This window comes from Tetrao urogallus (assembly GCF_951394365.1).
Source record: "Tetrao urogallus genome assembly, chromosome: 2".
Taxonomy (NCBI): Eukaryota; Metazoa; Chordata; class Aves; order Galliformes; family Phasianidae; genus Tetrao; species Tetrao urogallus.
This window is the reverse complement of record NC_136814.1, coordinates 16,052,765-16,069,561: the sequence shown is the minus strand read 5'-3', so window position 1 is coordinate 16,069,561 and position 16,797 is coordinate 16,052,765. Positions and strand designations below refer to the sequence as shown.

Genomic DNA, 16,797 nt, shown 5'->3' with positions numbered 1-16,797 from the left:
TTTTGCCCTACGGTCAATCTATGGAGAAAAATTTGTAGAAAGAATTCAAAACAGAGTTTGGACGTTTAGTTTGGAACTGGAATACCTAACAAACAGGCTCAGCAAATCTAAACAAAAGGGTGGTTGTGCGAGGGACACAGCAAAGCAGACTTCAAAAGAAATATGTAAATTTTATCTCCAAGGAGGCTGCAAATTTGGTTCAAAATGCAGATTCGGGCACGAATTCCCTCCAAACCACCCACTGAGATCAGCCAAGAACTCCGTAGATGATTCCCACCTCAGATCTAACAGTGATGGTCCCATATATGAACTTGAAGTAAGATTTCCTGAAGAAAACAAGTATCCACTCCAGGCACCTCTTGTGGCATTTTACACCACCGATGAGAATGTGCCTCTTGCCTGTCGTCTGCACATTGCCGAATTCCTTTTTGGAAAGGCTTTGATAGCTGCAGAGTCTGGTGAACCGGTGGTGTACGCGTTAGTGACGGCCTTAGAAGATGAATCTGAAATAGGCGACGTACTTGGAAGCACTCGCCACAAATACAGCGCTCCTCCTGTTTCCCATCTGGCAGCACGTCCAGTAAAGCTGCATACAGAGTCTGCGTCTGCTTCAAATCAAGTATCAGAAGGTACCAAATTTTCATCTAGGGTTTCTGGGCTTAGAAAAAGAAGGCAGGGAGTGCAATTATGGCATCTGTTCCAAATCTGTTTCTGGAGATGAAGGTCATGTGCTGAGCCAGATCCATATTCCATCTGCCCTCAGGAAGTCGTTTAGTAAAACTGCAGGGGAAGAGTTTTTGCTGGCTGCAAGTGAGTTAAAGGCGTGCACAGCTAACGTCTTCAGCGTGGTAGTGCGATCGTGTTGTGTTCCAACATAGTGGATAAAATACCATGCAGAGATGTGGTGTGAGCTCACTTGAAACTGACCTGGTGTGTGTCCAGAAGCATGTTTGGAAGGTAATGGGGAAAGTTACTGGTGAGCTTTCACACACCTGTTATTCATCAACACAACAGTGTCTTAATAGGGAAAAAAAAATTACCTACCCTTCCTCACAACTAATTTTGTAAAGTTGGATTTTGTGCATAGTGTTACAGGCAAGTCTAGAATGGTTCTCTTTTTCATTAATTCTTTTGCAAGCTCGTGCAGCTAGATGTATTCCACAGGGGGAAAGTTGTGACCCTGTGTCATTTGTGGCAGGGTGACAAGTAGCTGCGTGGCTTAATTTACCTTCTGACTCCCAGTTCCAAAGCTGTTTTATTCTAAGGCAAACTTTCTTAAAGAGAGCTTGCAAGAATAATAGCATCACAATTTAGAGCACCTGAATAGTGTCAGCCTGTTTTTTGCTGTTTTGTTTTATTACAGTAAAATACATTATTCCTATTCTTAACACCTCCACAGCAAAGTAGCTTTGTTCCAGAAATTGAAGTCAGAGCTTTCAAAGAAACTTCCTTGTGTTACAAAATACTCAACTTTGATAAATGCAGCCTTAATGCTTTTGAGGGCTAGCTTACTGTGTGAGCAGTCCTGTGTAAACCGATAGGCACTAAGCACTGAAGTGTCTACTCCAGTTTCAGTCTTGGCTTAAAAGTCATTGGCAGTGGCAGTAACACTAACCACTTAGTGTTACAGTGGAGTTTTAATCAGTTTAGGCTGGTGTTGCCATCACCTGTGCTGCATCTCAGTAGCTCTGTGGTGATTTGGAGCAGACTGGTTGTCAGTCAGGTTTGCCCTGTGGCCACCCAGACTGTGGTGCTGCAGAGCACAGCTGGGGTAATTGTGACAAGTGGGATGCAGCTGGAGAAGTTGTGCTTTGCCTGACAGGAGGTTTGCTGGTGGTGCTGAACTGAGTGCATGTCAAAAACTGCCCTACAGGCCCTCATCTCCTGTTTAGCAAGGTTCTTTATTGAGAGCACTACTGGAAAATGTGTCTCTTTTCTACTGTGCTGATGGAGGTATCTGCCTTGATAATACCTGAATGTTTGTTCTCTGTTTCAAGCTTCGGCAGCATCAGAGCCTCCAGAGGAAGAGGTGGCAGAAGAAGAGGAGGAGGATGAGCCCCAACAAGTCATTGTGGAGAATGAGAGTTATGTGAACCTCAAGAAAAAGCTTTCTAGAAAGTATGATGTCCACTCCAAGTCTACATATAATGAAAACGTTAAAATCTGTATGCAATTTCGGCTGAAAAAGGTATAGTATACAAAGCAGAATGTCTCTGTTATGGACACTTTAGAGAAATACATATTTAAAACAATGGGCTGCTGTTTCACTCTTTTTGTTTTCTTACTACTGTTGCTCATCTTCCATTAGTTCAGCAAACAGTGCATCTAACATCTGTCTCCAGTTGTGTACTTCCCCTGAAAGAGAATGAAATATGCACTGCTAAATGTTGTTTCAGAAGAGATGTAGGCTAGATTGATTTGTTTGTGTTGATCTTTTGCAAACAAATTGCATCTTGTTCTCAGTGCAGAAGCTGCTGTTTCATCTGATAGGATTCTGCTGCCTTTGAGCAACCTGCAAGGAATCTCGCGAAGCTATTTCAGCACTGTCAGATAGTTAGAAGGGAAAAATCAATAGTAGTTTATATATGGGAGCTTTCATCTGACTTTCAGATTGTATATCCTGGTAGAAGGTTGCTGAGACTGCTTCTGCATGCTAAGATACAGCAAATACTTCAGAGAATAACAGCAACATTAGTTTGGTGTTTTAGAAAACATCCTTTTGCTCTATTTAATAGAGAAGCTTGATGCAAGGAAAGAAATATGTGGATTATTGTATGCAGGGTGTCTCTTTAAGGTCAAAAGGACTGTTAGCATCCAACACTGTTGAATCTAGAACACCACAAATACCCCTTTCTTAACTGTATTGCGTCTCAGTCTTCTAGGCGCTTCCAGTCCATGCTGCATGAAAGGCAGAAGCTCCCGGCGTGGCAAGAGAGAGAAACTATTCTTCATTTGCTGACAAGTCACCAAGTTCTTGTTGTGAGTGGCATGACAGGGTAAGAGTGTGATTGTGCATTCAGGCTTTATGTATTAAACTGTACATGGAAGAATGTGAAACATACAGAATCATAGAATATTCCAAGTTGGAAGGGACCTGTAAAGATCATCAAATCCAACTCTGGCTCCACATAAGCACCTCCCCAGAGTCAGACCATATGTCTGCAAGCATCTTCCAGGCGCTACCTGAACTCATCAGTTTGGTGCCATGAGCACTGCCTTGGGGAGCCTGTTCCAATGCCCAACCACTCTCTGGAGAAGAACCTTTTCATGATATCCAGTCTGAGCCTCCTGTTTCACAGCTTTATGCTGTCCTCTTGGGTTCTATCTCTGGTCACTCCCCTGGAGCGCTGCTCCTCCACTCCCCCTTGAGAGAAAGCCACAGGCTGCCCAACAGCCTCCCCTCAGCCTCCTCTGCTCTGGGCTGAACAAACCCAGAGACCTCAGCACTCCTCACATCCCTCGCCCTCTAGACTCCTCACCATCTTTGTAGCCCTCTTTTGGACACTGTCATAGTTTCATGTCCTCTTGAGGCTGTGGCGTCCAAAAAGATTTTCTCTGTGAGGTCATTTGTTCATACTTGGTCAGCTCTCGTATAACTTTTCAAAAATTAATTGCTTGAAAGCTTATGTGGGAGAAAAGATTAGGGTTATTAATCATCCCTGAGCAGTGGCAGCAATCTTACATGAAGTTCATATAAAAAATGACATTAGTGGAACAAAGCAGATTGCAGGTGAAATGCAGTCTGTTTATCTGGATGGAAGGCGTTTGCCTTTTATTGAGCTTTGTTTTTTGTCACTGTGTTTTAATTGATGCCTGCTTTTTTTTGTCATGCAGATGTGGGAAAACCACTCAGATTCCTCAGTTTATTTTGGATAACTCATTGCAAGGTTCTCCAAACACAGTTGCAAACATCATCTGTACTCAGCCTCGCAGGATCTCTGCCATTTCTGTGGCTGAGCGTGTAGCCAAAGAGAGAACAGAAAGGGTTGGTGTCACTGTTGGCTATCAGATCCGCTTAGAAAGTGTAAAGGTATGTGCTTTGCTTTGTAAAGGCATCTGCTTTGCTTGTTGGTTTTCATTTAGTTCTATTGAAACATGCCTAGTGCTTGTCTAGGATACAGAATGTCTGTCCTATATCCACCATACAGTGAGATCAGGAAGTCTGTGTCACCCATATTTTATAATGTATTATAAAAAATATATACATTTCATCCTGAATTGCACAGTCCATTTCACAGAATGAGAGTGCAGTTCTGCATCTGGTGTTGTTGTTTGTCTGTGTTGAGACAGTGGGTGAAGGCCCTGAGAATGACGCTCAGTACTAGAAGTACTTTTCCTCTAGAGGTTATCTGAGCACACTGACTTCATTTCCCTGCCTGTTTCCATTTATCTCCAAGTTGGTTATCACAAAACAGCTTCCAGAGGAAAAGCAGTTGTTTGTTTACCACTTACAGTTAGCAATGCCTCCTTGTATGAAGCGGATGCTCTTAAGTTTTAATCAGCAAAGAAAAATTATCCAGTCCTGTCTCCATCAAGGATTGTGTGTTTCCTTGCTGTCGTACCCAGCACCCAGCGGAAGCTTTATTGCCCCACTTTGCGCTGTGTTAAGTTGTGCACAGCCCATCCAACTGCTGTATTTTACCTTTCCAGTCCTCAGCTACCAGACTGCTGTACTGCACCACAGGTGTGCTGCTGAGGAGGCTTGAAGGTGATCTGACTTTGCAGGGCATTACACACGTTATTGTTGATGAGGTTCATGAAAGAACGGAAGAAAGGTGAGTGATCTTTGATCCCATAAGCAAAACGAAGAAACAGTCAGAGAGGTGATGATGAAGATGCAGTGTCTGAAGTTGTTTGTGGCAGTAAGAACGGGCTAGTGGAATGAGTCTGGTTTAAGGTTTTTATCTTAAGACTGTTGATGTGTTGTGTTGCAGTAGCTGTAAAGTGAGCGCATCTCTTACATTCTGTTCTTCCAATCTGCCATCATGTTGCAGTGATGTTAAAAAGAGGTTTTGGATGATGGGGGGGAATTGGTAACTTTTTACATTTTTCTGATTTTCTGGTTCTCAACTCCTCCCTTGTTTCAGCTTTTTATGAAATAAGCACAGTTCTTCAGATAACCTTGTGGGAACTGTTTTTCTTTCTGTAAACTAGGTGGCAAAGGTCTTTTTCTTTGATGCTTTCCTTGTGAAATACTGAAATACAGTGGGCTTAGAGGAGGCTTTGATTGTGACCTGTTAGTCTACAGTTCTGGTTGTATTTTAGCCCCATAAAAGGATGTGTCTCTCTCAAGGATTCTTCTTTCTTCTCATCTAAAATTGCTTATAACCTTAGGTGTGTCACAAAAACCATTAAATGCTAGGGGAAAATATAGCGAGCAGGGAAGAAGTTTGAGTAGCTCTCTCAGTGGGGAAGGAGCAAAAGTAACTCATCTGTTAATTAATTTGTTGCCTAATGTTCTTGTCATTTATGTAGTTATTTTATAAGGTAACTAGAGCATTTTAAATATATTTGCTAAGTAATCCTGGCCCTCTAGTAAGGAAAAGCCAGAAAATAAGCTGTGTGGGAAACATAGGGTCACAGCCTAACCAGTGATTGAGCACCTGGGGACAGGGTGTAGCCAGCCCTGGGAGCACAGGGGTGAGCAATTCAGCTGTGCCACCAGAACCCAGCCTCATTTAAGGGCTGGCAGCTGCAAGGCAAGCATCTCAGTGTGGAGATGGTCTCCTTTGGAGTCTTCAGCCAGCCCTGGTCCTCACAAAGGGGTAAGTGATTCCTCCTTTGTTACGCTGTCTTTCTTGGGTGATGTGAAACTGGTTAAAGGCAATTGTAGCTGCTGTTTGCCCGTCCTCACAGGAGTAGATGGGCTTCCACTAACTCACTGCATTGTTAGCTCCTGCTGTTCTAAGAAGCTCATGGCGTTGATGTGATTCTATTGCCATGCTACTGAAAACACTGAAAGTGGAGAGAATATGGATGGCAAAAAGAGGTCTGAAAGCTAACAATGAAAAAGTTCAACTGTCTTTTTGCTTGCTTTCTTCAGTGACTTCTTGCTGCTGGTTTTGAAGGATATAATGATTCAGAGACCAGACCTGCGCATTATCCTAATGAGTGCCACCTTGAATGCAGAGCTTTTTTCTCAATACTTTCACTCCTGTCCAATTATTAACATACCAGGTGAAAACAGTCATTTTTATTATCTTGTCAATATTCATTGCTTTAGAGCTTTGGTTTTGTTTTTTTTTTCTGCTTGTGGAATGTTTCTGTATTTCTGTGTACATCAGTGTTGAATGGGAAAAAAGATGGTTTTAACTCTGGTTCTGAGCAAAGTGCTAACTATACGTAGTTGCAAGATGTGCATTTCTTCAGTAACTGCAATTACAAGGTCTTAAATGTAAAAGCTAGTGGGTTTATCAGAAAAGTCTTGGAAATTGAGTCTTTTTGAAGCTTTTCTTATACCAGCAGAATTTCCCTCCCTAAAAGCTGAAAGTGACAAGATGTGTATGGTGTGGTTCCCTGAGCTACTTTCACCACAGCTTAAACTTCCTGTAAGGGTATCAGCCCTTCTCTGACTGTGTGTGTGCATGTTGCCAAACCATGCTTGGAAAACATCTGCTGTAAGAGCACAGAGGGATAGAGATGAGAGTCCCACGTTAGGTTTTTTAGGTCACAGAGGTGGATGAAGGATTGAAGTGGTGAAGCCTGTGTGTGAAATCATAAGCAGTGTAACATAATTGCCATCTTTTGTCTCTTCTGTGGCACATAGATTTACTTCCTTACGTTCTCTTTTAGGTCGAACATTTCCTGTAGATCAGTTTTTTCTGGAAGATGTGATTGCAATGACAAGGTATGAAACTGCCAGACTGTCTCAGATGTATTTGAAATTTAAAGTTGCACTGTACCTGTGCATAAATTTAAAAAAAAAAAAAAAAAAGAAAGTACTATCAGCTATCCCATTACTTGAAGACCTGGAGTCCTGCTAAAGCACAGGCTGTAAAAGATGCTTCTTATACCTCTATGGGATCTACAGTACTGTGCCAAAACCTTTTCTGAGTTAGATACCATGTAAATACTCAAGAAGTGAACTTTGCTAACTTCTGTTAGTGCTTGTGTATTGACAGAACTACCTCCTTATCCACCCCTTGTTTGTTTCACTGGTGGTTAGATGTTGGCAAGCAAAAGTTGTTAGATTTCTTCACTGAAGGTGAAAAAGAGCAGAATTTCCTTTTTGTAAGCTCTACCTCACAGCAGAAAGTGAGACAAATATTCCTGCTATCAATAGTAGCTGCTGGGGAGTCATAGCAGCTCAGATATTCCAGATAGTAAATCAGTCAGCTGTTCTGAGTTATAAGCAGATTGTTGCTCTGAGCTGCTCTCTGAGTTTAGCTCACATTTGCAGTCCAGGTGTTTCTCATTACAGCTTCTAGAACACCCTCCTCCCAGTATGGAGACCTCTCTCCTCAGCCCAAAGCTGGCTAAAACTTTGAGCACTGATGACTTGTTAGCATGGGAGAGAAGAGCTGTAGTGCAGGTGATGGCGCTTTCTTGGCCGCAGTTTATTCTGGAACTGCTTTGCACTGAAGTTAGAGTTGCTCAATAACTTGAGTTGCGCTGGGGCTTAACGGCTCGCTTTGCCATGCCCTTCCATCAGTAAAATTGAATCTATTTTAAAAGTGCTGCTTCACCTGTCCTTACAGTGGAGTTGGAGCAGTAACATGAATTGCAGTCAGTGTGAAATACAATTACATATAAATCTGAGAGGAACTTTGTATAGCTGTGATGCCCTGTCTCTGTAGCTAGTTACTGCATGGGGGCTGTTGGGCTTCTTTCCTTGCCACTTGAAGATTATTAATTCCTCTGCTGTGCAGGTATGTCTTAGAGGACAGCAGTCCCTACAGGCGCAAGACAAAGCAAGAAAACAAACTGACTGCAAGACACAAAAGAACTGCATTTGAAGAAGTGGAGGAAGACTTGAGACGTGCTGGTTTGCTGGAAGACGCTGACTCAGCTGTCAAGGATTCAGACCCAGACCAAAAGTTAACTCTGAAGCAGCTGCTTAAGCGATACAAAGGTGAGCCCCTTCTTAAATCCAGTAGGTTTGCAAGCCAACATGTTATGCTAGCATATAATAGTGTATGTTGAATGCAGGTGTGTAATTCAGAATTCTGTAGTGGTGAAGTTAAGCTAGTTGCTGCTTTCTAGATGGGAAACCTTGTAAGCTTTGAAAAACAAAACAAACTTCATTTTCTTAAACTGTAACAAAGATCTGGACTGCAAACAGCTTTTCGAGCATCTGAAAAGGGGTAGTTCTCAGCTGCTGTCTATTTCCATCTCTTTTTGGATAACTAGTTGACTTTGAGTTTTCTTTACCTGTTCTTGCTGGACCGGTTTTACATAATGCTTAGCATGCATCTGCCTCAAGGATCAACATCACTTCAGCATCATGAGCCTTCCTTGAGAAGACAAGTCACTGTGAAAGGCTTAATGAAGAGGGCAGACCTTTCCATTAACTCCCCCCATTCTCAACATCAAAATACTCCCTGCGCTTTGTCTCCTTCCTGCACACTCTCATGCCATAATGGTGAGCTCTCCAGTGGCAGTGAGTGAGAGTCATTGCTCTCAATTGCTTTTCAAATTTCTGCTGGAGATTTAGCATCTCAGAAGGGTAGTGGGGTTGGTCTGTTTTTGAGCTGATGTAAGAAATGTTGGAAGGAAGAAGAGAGAGAGCCTGAGAAGGTATCAGTAAATCATAGAATCATGTAATGGCCTGGGTTGAAAGGGACCTAAAAGATCATTTATTTTTAACCTCCAGCCATGGGCAGGGCTGCCCCCCAGCACAGGCTGCCCAGGGCCACAACCCTCTTGGCCTGGAGCGTCTCCAGGGATAGGGCACCACAGCTTCTCTGGGCAGCAGTGCCAGGGCCTTGCTGTCCTGTGAATGAAAAAAATCCCCCTAAACATCTAATATAAATACCCCTTTTATCTTAAAGCCATCCTTCCTTGTCCTGTTGCTGTCGGACCATGTAGAAGTAGATCTCCCTCCTGGTTATAAGCTCCCCTCAAGTACTGGAAGGCTGCAGTGAGATCTCCCTGGAGCCTTCTCTGCTCCAGGTTGAACAAGCCCAGCTCCCTCAGCCTTTCTTCATGGGAGAGGAAGGGACAGTCTCTTCCTTCTCCCTGCTGCCACCCCTCCATTGATGCAGCCCACAGCACTGTTGGCCTTGTGGGCTTGCAAGCGCCCAGGTGGCTCACATCCGGCTTTGGTCCACTAGGACCCTCCAGGTCCTTCTCTGCAGCGCTGCTCTCAGTAAGTTCTTTTCCCAGTCTGCACACGTATCTGGGATTGCTCCAGCCTAAGAGCAACAGTGTGCACTTGGCCTTGTGGAACCTCATTAGGTTCATGTGGGCCCACTTCTTGAGCCTGTCCAGGTCCCTTTGGATGGCATCCCTTCCTTTTATTGTATCAACTGTACCACTGACCACGTGAAAGCTTCCAGCTCCTCCTACTATAAGTATGCTCACAGATAAATCCTCGTCTAGGCTTTATACAGGGCAAATGTGAACCGTGATAAAGTGTGAGAAAAGCAGAGCTGGACCAGAGTGACTTGTGAGGCTGCCTCTGTCTGGTATAAACCAGGTGTTGTTTAGGCTGAGTTGTGCATGTTTACACAGCCATGGTGGTTGGCTGTATCCAGTGTGTGAATTTTATGAGAGATGAACTCAACTGTGTTGTTTCTTTCTTTTTCCCTAGGGGTCAACAAGACGGTGTTAAAAACAATGTCTGTCATGGACTTGGACAAAGTTAATCTGGAATTAATTGAAGCCTTGCTGGAGTGGATAGTTGATGGCAAACATTCATACCCCCCAGGTATCTCACACTGAGAGATGAACAGAGGTAGATTCACGGAGATTGTGCACTTGTAGACAGCCTCAGGATAATGTTTTGTGTTCAGTGTTCTGGGTAACAAAAACCCTGGTACGCATAGGGTGGGGTAAGATGAGAATTGTCTACTTTGGAAAGTCTTCGGTGAGAAAGTGTTGCAGCCTGTATGCTTTTCGTACAAGAACTGCAGAACAGGGCTGGAGCTTTGCCTTGGCCTTCTGCATTAATAACGTATCCTAGCATCATTTCTATTGAGTGATCGTTATTTTTCTTGATTGACGTACTTAGGTGCTGTGTTGATATTTTTGCCTGGTCTAGCAGAAATCAAGATGCTTTATGAGCAGCTCCAGTCTAATGCCCTTTTTAATAACAGACACAGCAAGAGGTAAGGCACAAAAATTCCCAGATGATATCTTTACCCATTAAAAAAAGAGTAGCTTTCAGCACAGTCTGCTTTTATCAAGGGACAAATAAAGTTTATTAAATGTGTGTTTGTGATACGACCCAGTCAAGGTAATTCCTCCTCTACTGTCTTACTGACTTGCTCTGATTGGTTTTTCTTATCTCAGAAGTTTGAAAGGTGTCAATTTTGTTGCCTGTTGTAGTTCTCAGAAATCCTAGTGCTGAGTTTCTCTACCTTGTGCTCTGCATGGTCCAGTGGACTGTTGAAAACTTCTCCTCAGCTATTGTTCTCTTTCAGAATGTGCCCTAAAAAGCCTTCAGCTGTTACTGTGGTTGTATTGGATCACAGATTGCTACATGGAGATGTACCTGGATCTCCATGACTAAACAGTAGTTACACAGATGCCTTTGATAAGGTTGACTGGAGTGATCCTTTCCAGTCTGGCATTATAAATTGAATGTTCTAGACTGTTCACAGGAGACAGGTTTTTTTTTTTTTTTTTTTTTCAGCCCCATTCTGAGACCTGTTCCTTCTGCAAACTTCTCCAACCTTCCCTTAGGACATGTCTTAAAATTGATACGGCAGGGAAGTTTGCCATTTTTTACATAAATTTGAATGGCTGTGTGCAGTGTCTGATACTGGCAGTGCAAAAGTGCATGCAGGCAGACTGTTCCCAGGAGGAAAAAAGCAGAGATGTGCTGAGCATACTCTCGTACTTTTCCTCCAGGTGTGTTGTTTATCCCCTTCATTCTTCGCTGTCCAGTGAAGAACAGCAGTCTGTGTTCCTCCGCCCTCCTGCAGGAGTTATCAAAATCATCATCTCTACCAACATTGCAGAAACATCTGTCACCATTGATGATGTGGTCTATGTGATTGATTCCGGAAAAATGAAAGAGAAAAGGTATTGGGATTCGTTCCTGCTCTGTGCAGAGAGCTGGGAAGAACCTGAAGGAGCTGCTAGGAGGTGGGGGAGCCAGTCTGGACCCAGATCCAGCTGCAGGGTCCATATAGAGGTTGGCACCATCTGTCTGCTTGAGCTGCAGCTTTGTTCACCCTGCACCCATGAATATAAGCCTATTTCTTGCTCTCCTGTAGGTATGACCCAAGCAAAGGAATGGAAAGTCTGGAAGACACGTTTGTGTCCAGGGCCAATGCTCTGCAAAGGAAAGGACGAGCGGGCCGTGTGGCTTCAGGTGTCTGCTTCCATCTTTTCACTAGCCATCACTATAACCATCAGCTCATAAAACAGCAGTTACCAGAAATACAAAGAGTGCCCTTGGAGCAGCTTTGTCTGAGGTGAGCTGCTGTTTCTATATTACCTGAAAGACTCAGTGTAGAATGTCCTCCCTCCACATCAGGAAGTATCTGAAATGTCCTTATTAAGGAATTTAGTTCCTTCAGTAGCATCACAAAACCAAGAAACTTGCTTTGGAGGTTTCAGGTTCTCTTGATCTCACTATCACAGTCCCTCTGAATCCAGAGATCTAATCATGCCATGTCTCAGATCTCCCTATATTCTTGCACAGTGCTTAACTCTTATTTGGCACTAGGAAAAGGGTCTCGCCCCCCGAGAAGATGCTTGCATTCCTGTGCTCTGGACCCACACCAGATGTTTATCTCTCTATGCTAAATTCTCCCTTGGAGTTGTTGGGTAACCTAGTGCAGTAAGTCCAAACCTGGATCCAACACCACCATAACACCAATGCTAAATGAAGAGGCCTTTTTGCTCCTGCCTCACTCTATACACGCCTTCATACAAGAAAGAAACAAAACAAGAAAAAATGTTTTTTCAGAGAAAGCTTCATTTTAAAACCCTGTGTGATAAATAAGAATCTGTTCTTCCTGACTGTGAGACTGGATGGAGGTAAGCCATCCATATGGCTTCCTGAGTTTAATCACTCTTTACAGAACCTCTTCAAGGGGCCGTGCTTTTGAAGTAGATTTGCTGTGTTTTTGATAAATGCTTGCTCTAGCATCCTGTCCATGGAATTAAGCTGCCTTCTTTTTCTTCCAATTTTTTTTGCCCCTCCTTAAGAATTAAGATTCTGGAGATGTTTTCTGCACAGAGCCTTCATTCTGTTCTGTCACGACTAATTGAGCCCCCCAGAACTGAGTCTTTGAGGGCGTCAAAGCTGCGTCTACAAGACTTGGGAGCGTTAACTGCAGATGAAAAGCTCACTCCTCTGGGATATCACTTGGCTTCCCTGCCTGTTGATGTCAGGATTGGCAAACTAATGCTGTTTGGCACCATCTTCCGCTGCCTGGATCCTGCACTCACAATAGCAGCCAGTCTGGCTTTTAAGTCACCCTTTGTAAGTATTCTTAGTCACATTTCCAGCTTTGAAAGCAGTACATTTTCATACAGCAGTGAATGCTGCTGTGAACTGCAGCATACTATACCTGGGTATTTTTACTCTCCTTTTTAGCCTCCCCAGTTTATATGCTTGATGCAGTGCTCATCAGAAGAGTCATTACAAGTAGATGATGAAAGTCATGCAGCAGTGACACAAGTAGTAGTTACAAGCAAGCATTGAAACAATGCTGTTACTACAGTTAATAAACATTAAGTGCCGCCAGTCCGTTTTGTCCAGGTTTAGTGTAAAAATTGAAAGCGAATATAAGAAGCAGTTACATGGTGAGATTAATCTGTTCCTGCCTTTCTAGGTGTCCCCGTGGGATAAAAGGGAAGAAGCAAACAAAAAGAAGTTGAACTTTGCAGTAGGAAACAGCGACTATCTGGCTCTTCTTCAGGCGTATAAGGTGAGCTAAAAATGATAAGCCTCTATCGGAGGTCTGTGATGTATCACAGTGTGAATGTCAGTACTTCAAGGTTTGCTCTTGCCTTTTCAATTAGGGATGGCGTTTAAGTACCAAAGAAGGCTCTCAGGCAAGCTACAACTATTGCCGGGAGAACTTCTTATCAGGAAGAGTTCTTCAGGTGAGTCAGTTTTTGTGGCCTCGTGCAGGGACTGGTTGAGGACACTGAGGCAGAGTTCTGGTGCCTAAACCGAGCAAGCTCTGGGCTCTCTTGCCTCTGTGGGTCTCACATCACAGACCTTTCTTTCTCTGTAGGAAATTGCCAGTCTGAAAAGACAGTTCACAGAGCTGCTTTCCGACATTGGGTTTGTGAAGGAGGGGTTAAGAGCCAGGGATATTGAGAGGAAGTGGTCCCAGGAAGGCGATGGTGTCTTGGATGCCACAGGAGAAGAGGTAATTTGCAGCATTTTGGTGCTTTGAACAGATGTTGCAGCTTTTGATGTGGCCTGAATGCTAGCTGTTAGCTCTAGCCTGATGGGCTTCTGGATGCGACCTTGCAACAAACACCTGTTAAGTTTTTCCTCCCTGTATGGTATTAACCTCCATTACTTCAGACCCTATGTGCCCAAGAACAGGACCAGGTATGGAGGTGAGACTGACACAGCAGTGTGTTCTGAGAAAGTGAAATGCCGCTGTCATGGCACACATGGTGGCAGCGAGTGCTGGAAGGACACAGGTCTGATTCATGGGCTGGATGTTGGCATTAGTGCAGGCTTTATTTTGGGGAATGGAATTGCGTTACAGAGCAGGCAGTGAAATACTTCAGCATTGCAGACAATGCTCAGAAAGCAGTACCTGCTGAGCTGGAGATCTCCTGGGGCTACGTGGCAGGGCAGTAAGAGCTTGGTAGCTGTAGTGTCTCCCTGCATGTTGGGATGTGTGCTTTCTTTCCCTACTTTGTAGCCAGACACGGGAACAATTAGATAGCTGGTGTCTCGTGGGCTCTAAATAGCTCTTGGGCAGCACTTCAGTCTAGTCTGAGACCTCTGGACCAACGACTGGTTGTCTGTTGTAAAACACAGCAGTGCAGCTATGCAAGGAAATCAGTTTCAGCAGTGGATTCATTCCAGCAGCAGGTCTTTGTCTTTTGACCTACCTGCAGGGTGCCTAATGCGTTTATTAATTTCGTAGGCTAATTCAAATGCGGAGAACATCAAGCTGATCTCGGCTATGTTGTGTGCTGCGCTGTATCCCAACGTTGTCCAGGTAAAAGAATGCTTTTTCACTCTTTGAAGTTGATGCGTTGTTAGAAATGCTGCTACGCAGCGGTTACACAGCGTGTCCACACTGCCAGCTGCAGCATGGCCTGACTGGTGGACCACAGCCTGCTTTAGGTTTCCAAAGCTGCTTGTGCCAGAGCCAGGTTGCCCAACTCCTGTTTGATACCACTGCTGGTACGGCGGTTTTTTAGTGCCACATAAATGCCAGCAGCGAATCTTTTTAAGAACCTACTGTAAATTACAGCTTTTTAAAAGACAGAGGTTACCAATGAAATGTCAGCGTTTAGACAGTACCTGCAGTATAGCATCTGTCTTTAGTGACTTGACTTGTTTACTGCCTGAGAATCTGTTGTTGATAAAACAGAAGTTCTGAAAGTGAATTCATAATTCTGGTACAGCAGATTTTTGTAACTTTTTGTCTTGCACCATATAGGTTAAAAAGCCAGAGGGCAAATATCAGAAGACCAGTACAGGAGCTGTCAAAATGCAACCAAAAGCAGAAGAGCTGAAGTTTGTTACAAAAAATGATGGTTATGTTCACATTCACCCTTCATCTGTGAATTATCAGGTCAGGATTTTTTTTTTTTTCCCTTCAGACAAACTTTTTTATTAAAACAAAAATCGCCTTTCCTTGAACAGATGAGAAGTGAGGGACCCTTTTGAAGCTTAAGAAAAAAAATGCTTAATGATTATCTCCCTGTTGATAAATAAGGGTGTATTGCTCTTGAGCACAGAATTAAACTTCATCCTCTGGAGTAGAATTAGAAGACACGGAGACCCCCCCCATCAATGTTTTGCTGTGTCCACAAAGCTGCACACAAAAGTGCAGTTGTGGCACTCCCCAGCTTCTCCTTGCTATTAAGGTAGCATGCATGCAGTGTTTCTGTACATACAGGTCACCCAACGTGAGGCTGAGGTATTATGTATTGGTAAATAATCCCTGGCCAAATAATCTGATTTGTTTCTTCATGGGTCCTCAAAACTCAATAGTTTCCCTTCTGTCTTAATAGTCATTTTTAGATAAGAGCTCTTCTCCTTACCATGATAGATGGTAGCACTGTCTAATGAGGTCTGCCTCCATATTTGATAATTCTGTGTAATTCTGTGTTTTTCCAGGTTATAAATCACTCGCTTAAAGCGTGGGGCTCTTATTATTAACTGCAAAACGAGGTTTTAAAGACTTCTCAGTCACTTTCTTTTACAAGAGCACATGAAATCTCTGTAGTGTGAAAAAGAGCTGTGGCCCTTGAGGTGTGGTTGGCAATCAGCTGATTTGTGACAAGCTTACTGCAGAGTGTGTGGGAGCAGGGCTAACTCATGAAGTTGAGGGCAGTTGTCGTGGCCTGAAGAGTCTGTGAAATGTGTGGGCACATTTGCTGTTCCTTGCAGCTCTTGCAGGCAATCCTGTATTTGCCCGAGCGGGCTGCAGTACAAGTGATGCTGTAAGGAGGGCAGTACACATGTTCTTTGTGTTTAACCAGAGTCTTTTGGGCTCTGCCATTGCAGACCAGGCATTTTGAGAGCCCCTACCTGGTGTACCATGAGAAGATCAAGACCAGCCGCGTGTTCATTCGAGACTGCAGCATGGTGTCAGTGTACCCGCTGGTGCTGCTGGGAGGCGGGCAGGTTCACATGCAGCTGCAGAAGGGAGAGTTTGTCATTTCCCTCGATGACGGGTGGATACGGTTTGTGGCAGCCTCTCACCAGGTAAGGGGAAGGGATCATGCTGGGCGTGCTGCAGAGCTCTGTGTTTGAGACGGGGGAGGTGCGTTTCAGGAGCTTTGCGCTCACCTGTGTGTTGTGCTGTGCGTGCCAGGTGGCTGAGCTGGTGAAGGAGCTGCGCTGTGAACTCGACCAGTTGCTGCAGGATAAGATCAAGAATCCCAGCATGGATTTATGCATGTGCCCTCGTGGGTCTCGCATCATCGGTATGATCGTAAAGCTTGTGACCACACAGTAAGGCGTGAGTGGCTTTCTGTAAAGATGCAGCCTGTGTCATTAGAGCCTGATAATAGACCAGGTAACATCATTGTCTTTATGTATTTGTTATCTGAGAATATGGCGTTGATCTCTGGAACACCAGGCTGGCAGTGATGCTGTTGGCTGGTGTGGGTTTTTATTTTGACAGTTTGCAGAGAGCTTGCCTGTTGCTAACAGCATGCCTTACAGTAGGACACAGGAAAATGGCAAATTTTGCAGGAGGAGTAGAAACCAACTAGAAGAGCACATTTTTCTGTGAAACTGTACGTTGGCAGAAAGGGGTTTTGGTCACAGAACTGCTACACAGCTGCTGCTTCTAATAATAATGTCTGAAAGCATCTGCTGTTAAATTGGTTCAAACTCAATTCTACATTTTGAGCGAGATTTCACTGAGGCAATTGGTCTTTAACCCAAAGCCCTTAAAAAGGGAGACTCAGTTTAAGTCCAGTTGGACTAACTTCCTGGATCAGCACAGAATGCTGTGGCTTAAATGT

The 16,797-nt window shown here is 43.9% G+C and overlaps 1 protein-coding gene across 1 annotated transcript; it reads left to right on the top strand.

Annotated features, from left to right (window-relative positions):
- Position 1: 1 nt before the first annotated feature.
- Positions 2-16,283, top strand: DHX57 (DExH-box helicase 57; the record flags this gene model as incomplete). The annotated part of the gene is made up of 20 exons (XM_079532796.1): positions 2-629; positions 1,998-2,188; positions 2,875-2,996; positions 3,835-4,030; positions 4,651-4,775; positions 6,044-6,177; positions 6,793-6,847; positions 7,869-8,071; positions 9,752-9,868; positions 10,172-10,268; positions 11,014-11,187; positions 11,382-11,582; positions 12,322-12,598; positions 12,951-13,046; positions 13,141-13,224; positions 13,359-13,496; positions 14,235-14,309; positions 14,757-14,891; positions 15,830-16,030; positions 16,140-16,283. Coding segments are annotated over 20 exons (3,393 nt in total), but the record flags the coding sequence as incomplete, so codon positions are not given.
- Positions 16,284-16,797: the final 514 nt, after the last annotated feature.